The 19,740-nt window shown below is 44.9% G+C and overlaps 1 protein-coding gene across 2 annotated transcripts in view; it reads left to right on the forward strand.

Moving 5' to 3' along the window:
• Positions 1-19,740, forward strand: part of SLC14A2 (solute carrier family 14 member 2) — a 413,945-nt gene that overhangs the window by 360,946 nt on the left and 33,259 nt on the right. For both annotated transcript variants that reach the window (XM_084778783.1, XM_084778784.1), the window contains 6 exons: positions 1,242-1,370; positions 8,002-8,194; positions 14,794-14,941; positions 16,065-16,199; positions 16,552-16,601; positions 17,320-17,494. In XM_084778783.1, the coding sequence (XP_084634909.1) occupies positions 1,242-1,370; positions 8,002-8,194; positions 14,794-14,941; positions 16,065-16,199; positions 16,552-16,601; positions 17,320-17,494 (830 nt within the window). The remainder of the gene's footprint in view (positions 1-1,241; positions 1,371-8,001; positions 8,195-14,793; positions 14,942-16,064; positions 16,200-16,551; positions 16,602-17,319; positions 17,495-19,740) is intronic.

Below are 19,740 nucleotides of genomic sequence, written 5' to 3' on the forward strand. Positions count from 1 at the left end.
AAGATAATAAAGTAACACTACTATGAAATGTATAGTAAAGGGGGGAGTGACACAGAGAAGGTAAAAAAGAAGAAAAATAAGTTTAAAATGAGGTGTTTGAGTGACTTCTGTCTAGTTCCTTGAAAATTAGAGGCTGTTGTGTATGTGCAGGGTGTAGAAGATCCAGCGCTCTTTCCTTTCCTGTGATCTGTACTGATGCTGAGCCTGTGTGGTACAAATGTTGTCGAATGACTGCTGAATCTGTCCTCACTTTAGAGTTTCCCTTGTTTGTGTACCTCTGCTAGCCAAAACTAGGTTTGTAGTCCATGGATTACACATACTTTTCTCACCCTCCCGACGGTCCCCAGTTCATAGCCCCTGGGGTAGCTGATGTTCTACCTAGAGGGGGTGTCTCCATGTAGGCTGAACATTGGAAGCAACTGCAGCCTTAGTATCTGTAGAAGCAGATCTACCTTTTTACCTTTAAACGCCACCAAGAGTCGGTCATCTTGCTAGAGAGGTGAGACTGTAGAGTGCAAACAGTGTGCTGGAACGTCAGAATGCCTGGACTCTACTCTGTGGCAGTAAGCCACACAGCAGCCAGGTGGCAAGCTGCCAGCCTGAGACCCAAAGTCCAGAATTATTCTCATTCAATGCGGTCTGCTCCCACACAGCATGGTTGAAGGACCCCTGTCCCTAACCACTTCTCTGCCCTCAGGGACAGTCCTGTTGGCTATCTTTTTGGCTTGTTATTGTCACCCTCCGCCCCCTACACAACTGTCTCCTAGGGCTGGGGCTGGGACAGATTCTGTCCTAACATATGATTTCTTCTGTCTGTGGCAACCCTGCCCCTCAGGGAACTCTGTTGTAAACAATAGGTTCCCTCTAAAAATGGCAGCCAGCACAGGCCCCTGAGGCAGGAAAAATAAGGTCTCTATTGCGTACTCAATCCTGCCAGAGAGGTTGTTGTCAGCAAGAACCACAACTTAACCTCAGCTATCCTTTTTTTTTTTATTTATTTATGAAGCATTTCCTCACTTTCCCTTTGGATATATTTATTTTTCTACCTGGGCTGACACTTTTCTTTTACTGGGCCAGGTGGCCTCTAGTCCACCATCTCACCTGGGAGTCTCACTTTTCATCTATTATGAAAGGAATCATCTAAATTACACAGGTTCTAGAGTTCTGAGAGGTAAGAGTTCAAAGTTCAGCATGTTCAGCTACCAAATGCTAATGCAGATTCCACTTCTACCCCAACCCAGGTCAGCCATCGCCTCTGGTCTCCATGGCTACAATGGGATGCTGGTGGGACTGCTGATTGTTGTGTTCTCAGAGAAGTTAGACTACTACTGGTGGCTTCTGTTTCCTGTGACCTTCACATCCATGGCCTGGTGAGGTTCCTCCCTGTTTCTGCTCACAGAGACGCTCACTGAGTAGGGATGGGGCATGCCTACTTGTGTGTCCCAGTGTCTCCATAAATAGATGATTTTTGTCTAGCAAGATGCCATGAAAGCCCATAAGTTCATGACCTCAGAAGCAATACAGTGGGGGTAAGTGGAGATATGGATTACCAATGACCTTTCACAGCAGTTTTTTTTAACCACATGTTTTATTGAGTGGTTAATCTTCCTTCATAAATAATAAAGGCTGATGTTTATTAAATAGTCTGTAAGTACCAGGCACAGTGCTAAGTGAGGTGAGGTTATATTTGTTCCCAGTTTGCAGAAGAGAAGACTAAGGCAATGAGAGGGTAAGTTACTCATTCCTGGTCGTACATTCAGCTTTTGAGGCTGACTTTCTGAACCTAGAATCTGCACTACTAAACTCCAGGCTACGTGGGAATTATCCATTGTGCGGCCTAACGAAGTCTTCAGATCTGGAAACACAGGTGTGATAGAATCAGAGGCTTTCTTGGACCAGGAGGCCTGTATGCAAAGCACAGAGTCTTTGAATTAGAGCTTTCAACTGAGAGCTTCCTCAAGAAGGGAGAAGAGTTAGGGACAAGTATTTGTTGAATACAGAGTGCGCTTAGCTATTCACACATGCGATCTTCATTTAGTTTGAATTTGAAGCAGGTCAGTAAAGTGTCCAAATGGCCCAATAGTATGCCTACTGTTGTATGAACCTGTGTCCCCAAGTTTTCACATCACACATCTACGCCACCCTGCTCTCATCTCCTCTCAGACACAGTAAGTTATTCCTGTCCTCAGCAATAAATCAGACATAGTGATTTATTTTTAACGTCTCCAAGAAGTAAATGTCTTTCTTAGGTTTCAAAGTCTGGAGTTACTAAAACCAGTTAGTTCAATTTAGCTTAAGTACTGTTTCATTGCTTTTTAGTGGTGCTTGCAAATAAATTACTGCATTAAGCATTCTGGGCAATTTGTTTTTTTGGTTTTTTTTTTTTTCTTCTTCTTCTTGGGGTTTCTATCTTCCTTGATGCATTGGGACAAAAAACCAAAATGGTCATTTCTGTGGGGAATTTTCTTAATGCTCACCACATGTACCCCAGTGAGGAGCAGAACTCATCCTCATTAGAATGCGTTTGTTTTATAACTACATAGATTCAGCCCCTCAACACAGCCACTCTGCCATATGGCACCAGGTGGTAGTTCAGACTTCAGTGTCCCCAACCCCCATTTCTCAAGTTAAAAGGCAAAAACCACTGACTCCTGCTCTGGGTGGAATTTTGTACCACCTTCTACTGGTGCATTCATTATTCTGTTCACACAGCCCTTGAAACTCAGTCCATTTAGCCTGGGTATTAAACTGCTATTTTCAAAATTCATCCAGTAGACGAAGTCCTAGAGCCTGAGACTATTTGCTGAGCACAGGGACGGTTGGTAAACATGGAAGAGGAGGAACCAGTATTCTCTGGGGTTTATATTTTTCTCTACTTGCTAGTTAAAAAAAATAAGTTTACATCTTATACACTAGTGAATAAGAGTTCTTTCAAGATGTGTTTACTGCTTTGAGAAAAGTGGGAGTGACTCCAAACATGGACCATCATCAGGAAAAGACACATTGCAGATGGGAAACTTGAGTTGTCACTTATAGGACAGGAAGGCATATGCTACCTCAAGTCCTGGGTGAAGGATGTCACAGAGAGAAGACTCCTAATGGAAAATGGGATGTGTCCAAGAAATAGAGGCAAGACCAAAGAGGCTGAGACCCTAGGAGTGATGGAGATGTGGCAGGAGGTGAGAGCAGAGTAGATGAGGTGGGTCCCTAGCACTATATGCACTCAATAAATATTCTGATTTTTATTACATGTGTAGTTAAAATGGAACACAGTTGGAAGGTTTGGATAGGAGCAATGATATAAACTCAAAACTAAATACAGTTCACTGCCTACAAAGAGGAGAATGATGGATTTAGACGGAGCAAGACTGGTTGCAGAATCATAATAAGGATTAACTAAAAAAAAAATCCACAGAGACAGGGTGCCTGAACAAGAGTGAGATCCATGAACGTCCCCAGAAGACACTGAGTTTGGGGTTTATTTAAGGGGGACGAAGGGAAGACGACTTTCTGAGAAGCTGGTGATAAGCGAGAGGGGAACATTCAGTACCCACTGCGCTTTGCTTGCGTCTACGCAGCAGTGTAAGAGCAAAACACGGAGACCGCAGCAAACAAAACCTCTTTCTACACACAGCTTGTTAGACTCCCAAGCAGAGGTGCTAAGGTGGCAACCGGATGAAGAAATCTAGATGCCAATGATGGAGTCAAATTCAAAAGGGAAATGAATATAAGTGTTTCATCTAGGGGACCCAAAGAGGAAGGCTGGAGAGAGAGAGAGAGGATCCGACTCAGAAAGGAGTACTCGCCCAGTAACTGGCAGGAAGACGGAATGCCATGAGAGGGAACTTGAGAAGGAGCTAGCAGGGAGTCGGCTAAGAAAGTTCAGTGTTGTGGTAGCCCACACAGAACGCGTTTCCATACAGTGACAGATTCCAACTTTAAATTAAGAGGAAAGGAGTGACTGTGAACTCGCCAAGTGAGATGGCAAGATGGCAAGGTGGCAAGAGCCATTTCTGTGATGTAATTGAGAACACATACCTGACTGGATGGGCTTCAAGAATGACAGGAGCAGAGCTATTGGGATGACAGAGCACCAGCCCCTCTGTGGAGTGCTGCGGTGAAACTGCAGACACAGGAAAGGAGCAGGTGCTGAGTTAAACAGAGAAAGGATTTCAAAGCAGACATTACTTGAGTGTACCATGGCCTGACAAGAACAGCCTGGAGGGCATGCAGGGATGGTTTAATACACGGAAATCCATCAATGTAATCCACCATATAAACAAACTGAAAATAAAAAAACCACATGATCATCTCCTTAGATACAGAGAAAGCATTTGATAAAATCCAACACCCATTCACGTTTAAAGTTTTGGAGAGATCAGGAATACAATGCCCATACCGCAACATAATAAAAGCTATATACAGCAAGCCAATAGCTAAAAGCAAATTAAATGGTGAGGTACTTAAGAAAATTCCTCTAAAATCAGGAACAAGGCAAGGCTGCCCACTCTCTCCATATCTTTTCAATATAGTACCGGAAGTTTTAGCCAGAGCAATAAGACAACAAAAGGATATCAATGGTATCCAAATGGGAAAGGAGGAAGTCAAATTATCCCTATTTGCAGATGATATGATAGTGCACATTAGTGACCCCCAAAATTCCACCAAGAGAACTCCTACAGCTGATAAACACCTTCAGCAAATTGGCTGGATACAAAATTAACTCAAAAAAGTCATTAGCCTTCCTATATACAAATGACAATCATGCAGAGGAAGAAATTAGGAAAACTACACCCTTCATGTTAGCCACAAGCAATATAAAATATTTAGGAGTTACTCTAACCAAGCAAGGACTTGTTTGAAAAAAAATTTCAAAACTCTGAAGAAAGAGATTGAAGATGACATGAGAAGATGGAATGTTCTTCCTTGCTTGTGGATCGGGAGAATTAACATAGTAAAAATGGCCATCTTACCAAAAGCAATTTACAGATTCAATACAATTCCTATCAAAATACCTACACAATTTTTTAAAGACATTGAGAGTTCAATTCTCATCTTCATATGGAAAAAGAAAAAACCCAGAATAGCTAAAACAGTCTTGTATGATAAAAGATCCTCTGGAGGACTCTCCGTACCTGATCTCAAGCTTTACTATAAAGCAACAATAATTAAAACAGCATGGTACTGGCACAGCAATAGGCTGGTTGATCAGTGGAATTGAATCGAAGACCCAGATATGAATCCATACACATATGGTCACTTGATTTTTGACAAAGAAGCCAAATCTATTCAATGGAAAAACCATAGCATCTTCAACAAATGGTGCTGATCTCATTGGATATCTATGTGTTAAAAAATGCAATTGGACCCATATTTTTCACCATGTACAAAACTCAAATCCAAGTGGATCAAAGATCTTAACATAAAACCAGAGACACTAAGTCAGATAGAAGAAAAAGTGGGGAAGAGCCTGGAACACGTTGGCACAGGAGACAACTTCCTAAACAGAACACCAACAGCCCAGGCCTTAAGGTCAATAATTAATGAATGGGACCTCATGAGGCTGAGAAGCTTCTGTAAGGCAGGAGACACTGTCAAGAGAACAAAGCGACAGCCTACAGACTGGGAAAAGATCTTCACCAACCCTACATCTGACAAAAGTCTAATATCCAAAATATATAAAGAACTCAAGAAATTAAATACCACCAAACCAAATAACCCAGTTGAGAAATGGGGCTCAGAACTAAACAGGAAATTCTCAACAGAGGAATATCGAATGGCTGAGAAACACTTAAAGAAATGTTCAATCTCTTTAGTCAACAGGGAAATGCAAATCAAAACAACTCTGAGATTCCATCTTACACCCATCAATCAGAATGACTAAGATCAAAAATTCAAGTGACACCACATACTGGCGAGGATGTGGAGAGAGAGGAACACTCCTTCATTGCTAGTGGGAATGCAAACTAGTACAGCTACTTTGGAAATCTATCTGGCGCTATCTCAGAAAACTGGGAATAGGGCTTCCTCAAGACCCAGCTATTCCACTCCTTGGAATATACCCAGAAGATGCTCCAGCACACAAGAACATTTGCTCAACCATGTTCATAGCAGCCTTATTCATAATAGCCAGAACCTGGAAATAGCCTAAGTGTCCCTCAGTAGAAGAATAGATAAAGAAACTGTGGTACATTTACACTATGGAATACTACTCAGCTATTAAAAACAAGGAATTCCAGAAATTTGTGGACAAATGGATTGAACTAGAAATTATCATAATGAGTGAGTTAACCCAGAAGCAGAAAGAGTCAAATGGTATATACTCACTTATATCTGGACACTAGCACAAGGGATATGTCCCATGCAAGTCTTCACTTACCAGGAAAGTGGGACAGAGGGGAGGACATCCTATTGGGTCTCTAGGTGAGAGAAGCATGGGAGAATGGGGAAATAGAAGCATCCAGAGGGTCCTAGAAACCTACAAGAAGAACATTATGATGGGCAGATCTGGGCCCAGGGGTCCTGCTCAAACTATGGCACCAGCCAAGGACAATACATGCAGTAAACTTCGAACCCCTATGCAGATCTAGCCAATGGACAGGACATTCTCCACAGTTGAGTGGAGAGTGGGGTCTGACTTTCACATGAACTCTGGTGCCCCATATTTGACCATGTCCCCTGCATGGGGATGCCTGGTGACACTCAGAGGAAGGGTAGCAGGCTACCAAGAAGAGACTTGATACCCTATGACCATATGCAGGGGGAGGAGGTCCCCCTTAGTCACAGTCATAGGGGAGGGGAGTAAGGGGAAAATGGGAGGGAGGGAGGAATGGGAGGATACAAGGGATGGGATAACAATTGAGATGTAATATGAATAAATTAATAAAATATATTTTAAAGAAAAAAAAGAACAGCCTGGAGAACAAAGAGACCTATGCTACAGAGAGTAATGTAAGAGTAAAGCCCTTGAGAAAGATCCAAAGCAAAGAACAAGCCAAGAGTTTAATCTGATGAAAGAGCGGGGACACTTTCATCAAATGTGGGAGGCAGAGAGGCAGTGTGGGAACAAAGCTGGCGGGGTGTGTGTTTTTATGGCCTAGAAAATGAAACATTTCTCATCCCATCACTTTTTTATGAAGCAAATAAAACCTTGTGGTTAACCCAGACAGAAAGAAGGGATGCAGGCAGTAAGAATTCAAAGAGAAAAGCAAACATGAACTAGCGTTCCATGCGTTAGAGTGAATCCAGGCAGGCCTGAATACCCCTGTGAGATCCGTGGCCACTAATTAAAGACAGGCTGTGCAACCAGGTCATGGAGTTTTCTGTCTTGTCCAGCTACCTCCGAGGATGAGAGATGTGTGGAGTATCTCGAGTGGCTAGTCCCGTGCAGGGAAAACTGAAGCTACAAGAACTGTATTTCTAAATTATTAGTTATTTAACAGTATTCACTTGGCCTCTAAGTTATAACAGACTGGATTTGCATTCATCTCTGTGTCCAAAATCCATTCTCTTCCCCAAGAGTAGACCAGAGACCAAGAAGACAGTGTGCACAAACAACTTAAGATTTTGTTTTATCTAAAATCCCCAGAGTGACTCCCAAAAAGTCCAATCTTGTCTAAAGCCTACATGTTGTAGTGTCATCTGTATAGAAGGTTGGACCCTTAAAATGCTGCCACAGCCCCAGGCAACAGCTGGTACACATCTGGATTAGCCAAGGGCAATAATGACATTTTACAAGGATCATGTTTTGCTCGGTTTTCTCAGTTGAAGGAACAAAGGAGTGTTCAAATTATTTCGTAAGGTATTCCATTCAAATTATTGTGTTTTCGATTTGCTTTCTCAAACTGAAAACCTGGCTTTCTATTCTAGATCAGTAGCCACTGGAATCCCTAGGGAAGCACAAAGCCCAGGGATGGTAGATGTTCTAACAGCCAGAGATAAAGACAGAGTCATCTTAAGGATACTCACAGTGACTAACGCTCTACTCTCTTCTTTCTACAGCCCAGTTATTTCTAGCGCTCTGAGTAGCATCTTCAGCAAGTGGGACTTGCCTGTCTTCACACTGCCCTTCAACATCGCCTTAACCCTGTACCTGGCAGCTATGGGACACTACAACCTCTTCTTCCCCACAACGCTTATCGAGCCTGTATCTTCAGCTCCCAATATCACCTGGACAGAGATTGAAATGCCTCTGGTAAGTTATACACAATGGCAAGACTCTACTGTGGACCCTTCAGCTTACCCACTTATGGATTAGCCAGGTTCTGTCCTTCAAGAGAAACCAGATGAGGCTGGTCATGGCAGTACGCACTTTAATTCCAGCATTCCGAGGAGACAGATGCATGTGGAGGTTGAGGCCAGCCTGGTCTACATAGGGATCTCCAGGCCAGCCAGGGCTACATAATGAGAATCTGTCTCAACTTTGAAAAAGAGACCAGATGATAACTTCAGCATAGACCAGAAGGGCTTGAAGCCACATCTATACAGTCAATAAATCTCCACTGGACATCTATCACATTCTTGTAACTTTCAGCTGCCTGAAAGAAGCCAATCATGAAACCTACATTCTGCACAAGAAAAGAGACAACCTGCAGAGAACACTAACGTGTGAAGCTGACTGTGCAAGGTAGCTCAGTTGAATGAAAAGCATTAGATGAGACAGATAATATGATAAGGCAGTAAGAGACTAACAAATGCTTTAAAATAGTATTAAATTAGGTATTATCTAAAAAAGACAGGGCAGATTTTTTTTCACATATTCTCTGTATCAGTGGTTCTCAAACAAAGGTAAGTTTACTCCTTGGAAACTTTAGTCAATGTCTGGAAATATTTTTTTATTGTCAAGTATGACTAGTGATAAAGATACAGCTCAGAATGCATGCCTAGAAAATATGATGTCCTGAGTTCAGTCCCCAGCACCGTATAAACCAAGGGTAGAGGCACGTGACTATAATCTGATACATGGAAGATGGAGAAAATATGACCAGGTCATCCTTGCCTACATATCAACTTCGAGGCCAGCCTGGGATACATGTCTACAGACAGAGGAAGGAAGATAGAAAGGGGAAAAGAAGGAGAGAGGGGAGGGAGGGGAGGGAGGGAAGAAGAGAGGGGGGCGGGAGAGCGCTTGAGAATAAGTGCTGGCCCAGTGAGATGGCTTAGCAGGTAAAAAGATTTGCCATGCATGTCTGATCATCTGAGTTCAACCCTCAGAATGCATGCTGGGAAGAAATAGCCAACTCTCACGGCTTTCCTCTGCCCTCCACACTTGTGCTGTGACACACACATGCCTACACTCATACCTGCCATGCACATGCACACACATACACATGCACATGGGAACAATAGAATAGAGGGAATAATCCAGGGACTCTGTTAAATACCCTACAGTGCATAGAACCATTCCCTTCCCTGAGCAAAGAATTCTGTAACTGGGATGCCAGTAGAGCCTAGAACCCGCTCACAAGTGTGCATGTTCATTTCCTCTCCTCGCCTCTAGGCATTAAGGATATAGAGCCATAATGAAACTCTACCGTAAGACTCTCAAAGTATACAGAATTATAAAAATCTTCGCCTTGTTAACAAATGTAGAAATAGCTACCACCTAGTACTTTAGTCTCATGTACAATACTTTGGTGTTGTATAAACGCAAGCTGCTTATGTTTCACACTATCCTGCACCCTTATTATATTAACTAATTTCACCCTGTGGGTACCACCAGTATTCCCAATGTCCAATGAGGAAACTAGGTGCAGAAACAGTTGTCCAAGGACAACCTGCAGCTAGCACTTAGCACCAGGCCGGTGTTGCGAAATCCTAACTTTGAACCACCAGCCCATCCTCCTAGACAGGATGTGTGCCTCAGCCTGGGACAATAATAGTATGCTGACACTCACTGCTTTTCAGAAGAGTCCACCTATGGCCAGGTCTCTTCCATCACAGGCGTGCTCTACGTGGTCACTGGCAATCCCTCTCCTTATGTTCACACCTCACTTCTAGCTCTGCTCCCTCGAGTACCTAGGACTTGCCTCTGTCAGTCTTTGCAGTATTTGAAAACAACCCAAGTCCTCAGCTGTAAACAGGTTTGGCTTATGGGTCCTCACTGCCTAGCCACAGCTGCTGTGTGTACCTAAGGTGCAGTGTGGTTTTCTCGGCTCCACTATCCCCAGGGTCTTCCAAGGACAACCACACTCTAAACCTGAGCCTATCCAAAAAGAAGTACTTCCTGTGGGTCAAATAGTGTGAGAGATTTTTGAAGTCGTTGGAATTTTGAGTTTATAAACACTTAGATGATTGACAAGCCATCCTTAGCCATAACGGGTTGTTGTTGTTGTTGTTGTTTTCATAAATACTTTTCCAAAGAGAAAGTGCCTCCTCTTGCCTTAAAACAGAAGGTTTTTTTTTCTTTTACGTTTTGTCTTGTTCTGGAGCTAAGCACAGAGTGGGATTAGAAGCAGGGTTGAGAGCTAGACCCAAGAAGTTGGAAAGATCAAAACTCTGCCTTTACAGAAAGGCCTGGCTCCAATAGAAAAGAAAGAAAGAAAGAAAGAAAGAAAGAAAGAAAGAAAGAAAGAAAGAAAGGAAGGAAGGAAGAAAGGAAGAAAGAAAAGAAGAAAGGAAGGAAAAGGATCAGAAAGACAAGCTAAACCTCAGTGTCAAAGGTCAACTACTATCTGATGGGCAAACGGGACAGATGCCATGCCTACTGTCAGTCACAGCCACATTGCGGCACAACCTAAGAGAGAGGATCACCAGGGCCTCAGAGTACATGCAAGGGCAGGTGCCTCAGTGCTGTGGTGGCCACTGTGATATAGGTCACAGGGAAAAAGATGCCCGGCTTTACACAGAAAATGCTGGCCACCAGTCTGGGTACCTTGAAGTCCAAGCTTACCCTCTCACCTGCCCAGAAACCCACTACTCTTGACAACCTGTACATTCTGTCTACCTACACCACCCGAATCTGAGTCTGGAAGAGTCAATTCCAGTTTACTTTTACTCTGAAAGATTAGGGTGGACGGGCCTCCTCTTTGCGTAAGCAGCCTGTGAGTACCTGAGAATTACAAGGAGGCAGGTGCTCTGGAAATTTCCACTGTCCACTTGACTGCCCTTTTCCTCAGGTGTGTGCCGTAGCCTGGGGGCGGCATGGAGCAGCAGCAGTGCACAGTCACAGGATAAAATATGAATTGCCTGCAGGTGGAAGAGCTTCATTCCAAATGCAGGCTCTATCCCAGGGACACTGTCCCCAAATTCCTCTCATTCCTGGCTGCTTGGGAAACTTGTGTTTCCAGGTGGAAAAGTAGAAGTTGGACTCAGCACTCCACGTTCCTCAGATGTCATTGAACATCTGCTGAGACTTCCTGCCCACGTCTTCTGGGTCCTTAATCATAAGACTGGGTCCTGGGCCCTGGGCCCCCCCACTGCCATTCCTTCCATAAGCTTGTAATGGAGTTCAGTTATTAAAGGCCACCCACTGGGAAACAAGAGATTCCAACGTTTGAAGGTTCTCTGGGAGTCAAACACCACTCCCAAAAGAAACCAGGTGTGTTCTAAAAATCAAATTCTATTGATAAACACGAAGTTCTGAAAAGGACAAAGTGATTGGCTCCCAACAGCTAAAGTGGCTGATCTATGAGTCCGGTAGACACCAAACTGTTGCATGTAATATTCACTTGCAGAGTGTGCAGGGAAGCACACTGTTGTCATCAAATACCCTGTGGAGAAGCCAGACTGGGTTTGTTGTTTAAAGCTCCCCAGGGGTTCCGATGAACACAAACTCTGAGGATCACAAATCAATTGATAGTTATTAAACATGTGTTTATATTCACCCACAAAGGGTGTCTCTTAGAGTCACACAGCCTGCTAATACAGAAAAGAACATTTTTCTAAATTGCAGTTTTTTATTTATCTTTCTTCCTTTCCTTTTTCCATTTTTGAATATAGATTTTTTTCCCCTCACATAAAAATCTTGATTATGCTTTCCTCCCCCTACTCCTCCCAGTCCCTCCAGCCTCCCTTCCTGTCCAGATGCATTCTGTTTCTGTCTCTCACTAGAAAACAAACAAACAAACCCCACCTTCTAGGGGGATAAATATATAAGATAAAACGGAAATTAAAACATCGTTCACACACTCAAGATTCCCAAAGAAACACTAAAGCGGAAGCCGTAGTATCCATACGGAGGACCTGGTGCAGACCTAGGCCTGCCTGGTGCGCGCTGCCTCAGTCTCTGCGAGCTCCTATGAGCTTTGTTCATGTTGATTTAGAGAGCCATGTTCTCCTGGTGTCCTCCATCCTCTCTGGCTCATACAGGCTTTTCTGCCTCCTCTTCTGCAGGGTTCCTTGAGCCTTGGTGAGGTGGGGGAGTGGATTTGATGGAGACAACCCATTTAGGGCTTAGTGTCCCAAGTTCTCCCACTCTCTGAACAATGTCTGGCTGTGGGTCTTTGTATTTGTTCCCATTTGCCGGCGGAAAAAGCCATTTCTGGTGGTGGCTGGCAAGGCTATGAGTATGGCAGAATGTCACTAGGAGTCATTTGATTGTTACATTTTGTTTTGTTTTTTAGAACAATAGTATTTGGTTTTCCCCTAGGTCCCTGGGATAATCTAGTGTCATGTTCTTGTCACCCAAGCAGTGTCAGGTATGGGTTTCATCTCATGGAGTGGGCCATAAGTCCAATCAAATATTGGTTGGCTGCTCCCACAAGCTCTGTGGCCCCATTGCCCTAGCATATTTTGCCGGCAGGACACCATTGTAGATAAAGGCTTTGTGGCTTGCTTGGTGTTTACGTTCCTCTCTTAGCAGTGTGCCGAGTTCCCTCCTGCACCAGAGACACTAGAGCGTAAGGGTGACGGCTCTGTGTGACACCAGCTCCGCTTCTCCATGCATGCTCAACAGTTTGTGTGGGTGTTGCCTTCAGCAATGGGGCCTCATTGTCAGTTTGTGAAGAGCAGCCTGTGGACTTGGCAACAGCGTGGGCTCTTTGGGGATTCCCATGGGACCCCCTTTGACAAACAGTTCAATTAGATGTCACCCAATCCCCGTACTGGAAGCTTCACTTGGTGACAAGAAATGGCCAATTGGGGCTCTTCCTCCCCCCATTATTTGACGACTTCATTTAGTTACATTATATATAAGCTTCTACTGTACTAGGCTTCCGTGCGACCCCCCTAACAGCCCTTAATTTTACCTGTCTCGTTATTCTCTCCCTCTTCCTTCCCCCTCCCAACTTGATCCTCCAGTTCCATCACCCTCCCACCCATCCATAACTAGTATAGTTCCCTTCTCTATGGAGACCTGTCTGTTCCCCAGTCCTTCACTATCTATGCCTTACTTCTGTGGTTTGATGGTTTATAGCTTGGTTATTGACTTCACAGCCAATATGCACATATAAGTGAATACATACAATATTTGTCTTTCTGGGTCTGGGATACCTCAGTCAAGATGATTTTTTTTTCTAGTTCCCACACATTTACCTGTGTGGGAATTCCATGACTTCAGTTTATAATAGCCGCATAATAATAAATTGTGTAAATGTGCTATATTTTCTTTATCCGTTCTTCTGCTGAAGGACATCTAGGCTGTTTCCAATTTCCAGCTATTATGAATAGAACAGCAATGAGCACGGTTGAGCAAGGGTCTCTGTGCAGGATGAAGCCTCCCTTGGGTATAGCTGCATCTTGAGGTAGATTGATTGTCATGTTCCTGCAGAACCACCACACTGATTTCCAGGGTGACTACACAAGTTTATAATTTCGTCAGCCTAGTGCATGAGTGTCCCCCTTACCTTACTCTATGTCTTCACCAGCATGAGCTGTCACTGGAATTGTTTAGGCTTATTTGTCGTATACGTCTTAGTGTTTTGCCTGCATGTATGTATACATACCACAAGTGTGTCTACTGCCTGTGGTGTTCAGAAGAGGGTACTGGATCCCATGGACTAAAAGTTATAAGTGATTGTGAGCCACCATCTGGGTGCTGGAAACCAAACCCAGGTCCTCTGCAAGAGCGACAAATGCTCTTAACTGCTGAGCCATCTTTCCAGCACCCTAGGACTGTAGAATTTTTCCAAGATATTAGTTTCATTGATCATTTGAGAATGTCACATCATGCACCCCATCACACTTACTTCCTGGTTTTCCCAGATCTGCCCCCTTTGTGACCTCAACCCCACCCCCAAGAAGAAGAAGAAACACAACTCCGATTTATGTTGCCCGATTTGGATTATAGAATTTTAAAGCTAGAGGGCCATTAGCTAGGCCGAGCTCCCTCAACGAGGACAAATCAACAGTGTCTCGGTGCAAAGACAGGAAGAGCAGCAAAGGCTCTTTGCTGGAGTCAGTGTCAGAGGCTCTACACTGACAGTCACATATAATATCATCTGAAAACAGCCTGGGATATTTACAGTGTTCCTAGAACATGCCTAGGATTTCCAGAAGTCTGTAGGAAATACCTCAGTGCCTTATACCCCAGTGGCAATTTAGGAAGGAGGTGCATTCTGGCCCCCTCAAAGTTTCTCCTCTCAAAATAAAAGCCATGTGTTCCCCAGAAGCACACATGTCCAGTGCAGTGTTAGGGGCTCCACCTGACTGCATGCTGGATGCTGGATGCCTCATAGGTGGTGGAGTGAGAAACTGTTTGTTCCAGCTTGTGCCTCCCCTGTTCTCTCTCACGCCGGAGGGCACAGCCATCTGTCTGTTCCCCTTCATTACCCACTGGCCTGATCTTGGCCACGATGCCTGGATTTTACATTATCTGCCCTCATCCCGGTGACCTGCATTCTGTTGACTTTGCAGCTGTTACAGACCATCCCTGTTGGGGTCGGCCAGGTCTACGGCTGTGACAACCCCTGGACAGGTGGCGTGATCCTGGTGGCTCTGTTCGTCTCCTCACCACTCATCTGCTTGCATGCAGCCATAGGGTCAATCATGGGGCTGCTAGCAGGTAAGACGGGATCCCACGTCTGTAGGGTGAGCTTTAGGATTTTTTTCCCCTCATCCCATCTCTCCTCAGCATAGAGGAAACCATTCCAGACTTGTCTTCACTAGAGTTTTAAACACTGTCAGGGGGAGGAAAAACTATTTTTCCCTTCCTTGAGCCGCCTCCAAAGAGAGCAGATTGAAGTAACCAAACACGTGGAGAAATGCAAGGGCCCTTAGTATGGAGCCCAGCAGTTGGGGGGGGGGTGGAGGAGGGGAGCAGTGATGGCCCAAGCTGGGGTACATGTGGTCCAGCACTTGAAAGTTTTAAGCAAGCTAAAAGGAAAGGTTTCCTAAAATTGGATTGGCATTTCTCAAGTGTAATTTCATATTCCTACACATATGTATATGTATGTACACACATTTATATATGGATATGCTCTTTCCCACAATAGAATCAGAAAATAGGGTAGGAGACCCTGGGAGTAAGAGACTATTTTAGAATTATTTTAATGTTTTACAAAGACTTTTGGAAACAGAACTTTCAAAAAAAAGTTGTAATTGGAAATAATGTTAAATTCATCAAAACCTCATAACAATAATGCAAGAGGCACTAATTCTTTACCCACATTTACCTACTGCTCACACCTGCCCCTGAGGCTCTGACACTCCTCTCTCCATAGCCATCTGTGTCTGAACTTAGTTTTTTATCAAGCCTCTAAAATAGGATTGAAATGGCTAACCACGCAGCTGCTTGGGCTAAAGGAAGGGACTGGTGTCCTTTCCTAAGCTGGTCCTTATCCCAGATGTCACACAACACAGACACACATACACACACACACACACACACACAGACACACACACACACACACACACACACACACACTCACTCACACACACAGACACACACACACACACACACACACACACACACACACACACACACATACACACACACACACACACACACCACTGGGGTGAATCCAGGACTTTCTCACTGTTTGATTTCCTATGATCACATGATATTTATAGAGGCCCCTCTGATAAGCAGAGCTGGAGGTGTGTGGTGAATGACAGGACACAGGCCACCTTGAGGCCTTTCTTCTGTGGTCCAAAATTACCCAGAAATACCATACCTTCTTCCATAGCCCTGACTGTGGCCACGCCCTTTGAGACAATCTACATGGGCCTTTGGAGCTACAACTGTGTCCTCTCCTGTATCGCCATCGGAGGCATGTTCTACGCACTCACCTGGCAGACACACCTGCTGGCGCTCGTCTGTGGTAGGTTTTTAAGAAAGTGACAACCAAGCCCCTCTGGCTGGCCTTCTATTAGTTATATGTCTGTTCTAATTTGTTACCAAAATTGATGGAGACAAAAGGAGAAGCAACTATCAACTCTATGAAAAGCCGTGATGAATAATAGAATATGTAAACTTTAACCTCTGGCCTCAGAGACTGCATAGTCGGGGGAGAAAACCCCCGAGAAGTAAAGAATAGCCTCTGGCAAATGCTGGTGTTAGACACCAAGACTGTGGGAAAGCTGGCTCTGGGTCTTGGCTCCTGTTTCTCTAGGACAGTGGCTGAAGAAGGCAGGCTCTGGGAAGCTGACCCTACTGGTTTTGTTCCTCCACAGCCCTGTTCTGTGCATACATGGGAGCGGCCCTCTCCAATATGATGGCAGTGGTAAGTCTGGACTATCTGAACACTATCCTACGGTCTTCCTCCTCATCAGAGCGTTCAGGCACCTGGGGACTTATAGAAGAAGATGAGGGGATGGCATAAGGGAAATAGAATTCAATGTGTGTGCCAAGATTTGTCCATGATTCAGCCAAAGAATTTTGGACATGTAGTTCTAGGAGCTCTGTGTGTGTGTGTGTGTGTGTGTGTGTGTGTGTGTGTGTGTGTGTGTGTGTGTGTGTCTGTGTCTGTGTCTGTGTCTGTGTATGTCTGTGTGTGTATGTTGAAAGACAGCAGTGGGGACCAGGAACTGACAGAGGGCACTTTGGGGCCCGGAACAAGAACCAGTCAGGCCCAGATCATTAAGAGATGCTGAGTGAGCCAGGCACGGTGGCACACACCTTTAATCCCAGCACTCAGGGAAGCAGAGACAGGCGGATCACTGTGAGTTCAAAGCCAGCCTGTTCTACAAAGCAAGCCCAGGACAGCCAAGGCTACACAGAGAAACCCTGTCTCAAACAAAAACAAAACAGCAACAAAAAGCAAAGGTTCGGGGTGTACCCAAAGAGAACAACACCTCAATTTCCTTGACCAGCTCCTCTGACACTCTGAGTTCAGGAATGCTAACACCTCCACCGGGCAGAGGCAGGCCTCCCCACCCTCAATTGTTCCTGGCCCGTTGCAGGAACCTGGAAACCTTCTTCCATCTCGTTTCAATTTGCAGGTTGGCGTGCCACCAGGCACCTGGCCCTTCTGCCTCTCCACCCTCACCTTCCTTCTCATCACAAGCAACAACCCTGGCATCTACAAGCTCCCGCTCAGCAAAGTCACCTACCCAGAGGCCAACCGCGTCTACTTCCTGACGATGAAAAGCAGTGAAGGAGAGAAGCCCCCCAACGGTGACTACTAACCCAGCTCTGAGCAGAAATGCTCCTCTTGCCTGCGCCCCTGGGGTCCCGACGCTGGGCCAGGCCTCTCGGCACATATTTTCTTTGCCTCTCCTTGGCATCTGTATCAGATCAAACACACCTGTGCCTCCCTAACCCTGAAGCTGATTCGAGCCCTCTGCCCAGATCTTTATAACTGCCCGTTGCTCGGCATTAAAGGAAGCTGGTGTGTCCTTGCTGAAATTGGAAGTGAGGAGTCTGATTTACATGTCGCTGGCATAAAACAAAAGCGTTAGTCTTTTGAGGAGAGGGTTAAGAATATAGTAATAGATGCTATAAAATTGATCTTGCTAAGTGGCTCCCAGACAGATACAGAGCAGGGACAAATGAGGACATAAAGTAAAGTCACCCTGGTTTAGAGCTACGGGGTGGGCACAAGGAGCTTTCCTCAGAAGAGGGCTTTTGCAGTCACAAAAAAAAAAAAAAAAAAGCCAAGAAGTGAGAAACTGGAGCCCTAAAAATATTGATAAGAAATCTTGAACTTGCAAATGTTCCCTTCCACTGGCAATCAAACTGCTTTTTCCAGCCCTCAGCATAAAGGCCTATTTCTCCATTATGTAAAAGCAAATGCCTAAAAGCTGGCCATAACATGCTGCGTCCTTCCAAAGCTCCTCTCCCAGTCTGAGACACTAACGCCTTGATAGCCGTTCCCTCTTGCCCAACACGGAATGCAGAGCGCACTGGTGCTTTCCTAGCCCAGGTGTTTGGGACTGTATCATCTTAATAACACGCCTATTCCTTTTGCAAGGAACCATACTCAACCCCACCTCCCGCTCTGTGCGCGTGCTTGTCCCTTTGAGTTCACCGTTAACACCGAACACTGACTTCTGAACGTCTTCACTCGTTTTTGTTCATTGTCCTGTCTTGCAGACTGTGTGCTCGTCTATGTGTCACTTATTTAGAACCCTTCCTTACAAACTCTTCTTCAAAGAAGACCTGGAAGAATACCAGTGACACGTCTTCCAACCCTTCACATGGCCACAAAGTCTTGTCCCTGCCAAGTGAATGGCAATTCATCTGGTCGTGGTGTCCCCAGTGGTCCGTAAATGTTCTCTCTTCATTTCCTATTTCTATTACAAGTGAGAAACATGATTCGTTTTTGTTTTTATAAGTAACTTTCCTTTCTAGGTGTTTATAACATTGAGCCTAGTGTGCGTTCCCTTAATCTGCCTTTCCAGGCCTAAGTGCAAGGCTTTCCTTCCACTCGGAGATTGGCGCCATCATTGATGTGATCATCCCTTTTCTTCCCCCCTTCTTCCTCTGACTCTGGCTTCTCTTGGGGAACCCCCCTCAGGCCCCCATGTCCTCTATTCCAAGTTGCTTGCCTTCCCCTTCACAGTTTTCACCATTTAGCTTTTGGCTTTGCTTTGAGGTACTTCTTCCCCTTCAACCAACAGCCATGGGTTCTTCCCTGCAACTCAGCAGATGCCTTGGATTTGGGGGTATAGAAATCATAGTTTGGGTTCTATAAAAACCCTTGGGGTGGGGCTGCAATCGAATCACCATGTGTGCTCATAACCCTTTGTGTCATTTTCCTCTTGCCTTCAAAAGCCATGTGACCCCAACTTCAACCCATCCCCCCATTCCATCCCATGTGGCCTCTCATGTTGGTGACCACATAGTAGTATCTCCCAACACTCGGAGCCTGAGAATTCTGCCTCGTGGCCTGACCATATTTGCTCATTCACCCAGAAGATTCTTTTATACAGAACTATTAATATGTTACTCAACCCCAGGCCTGACAATAAACCAGGAGAGAATCAGATCTGACCCTGCCTTCAAGGAATTTATTTTATGGGGGTTTGCCTGGCCAGCTGAATAGTCTCACCTGCCTCAGACAAGGATGCTGGCCACACACCCTGAGCGCATTTACGTTCACAACCCCAGCTTTCATACCGAGTCAGTTACCTGGTTGAGTTGGCCTTCTGTTTAGGAATTGTCTCAGGCATGACTGTAAGGACTCCAGGAAATTTTCTCAGCCTCTTCTCCTCCTGTTTTCTGTGTTTCCCCTAAGCTGCCCAAGTGCTTCCAGCCATCCCTTTGGTTTAAGGTTTGGAACCTGTTAAAATATAAACAGCCCTGAGCTGGTAATGGCGTAAGCATGGTTGGTCACTCGCATCTTAGATGGCAGGCATCATTTCAGAGAATAGCTTTGATTTTAAGAGGAAGAGAGTACCAAGAAACACAAGACTGAACCT

Source organism: Acomys minous (assembly GCF_964271855.1).
Source record: "Acomys minous genome assembly, chromosome: 4".
NCBI classification, from domain to species: Eukaryota; Metazoa; Chordata; class Mammalia; order Rodentia; family Muridae; genus Acomys; species Acomys minous.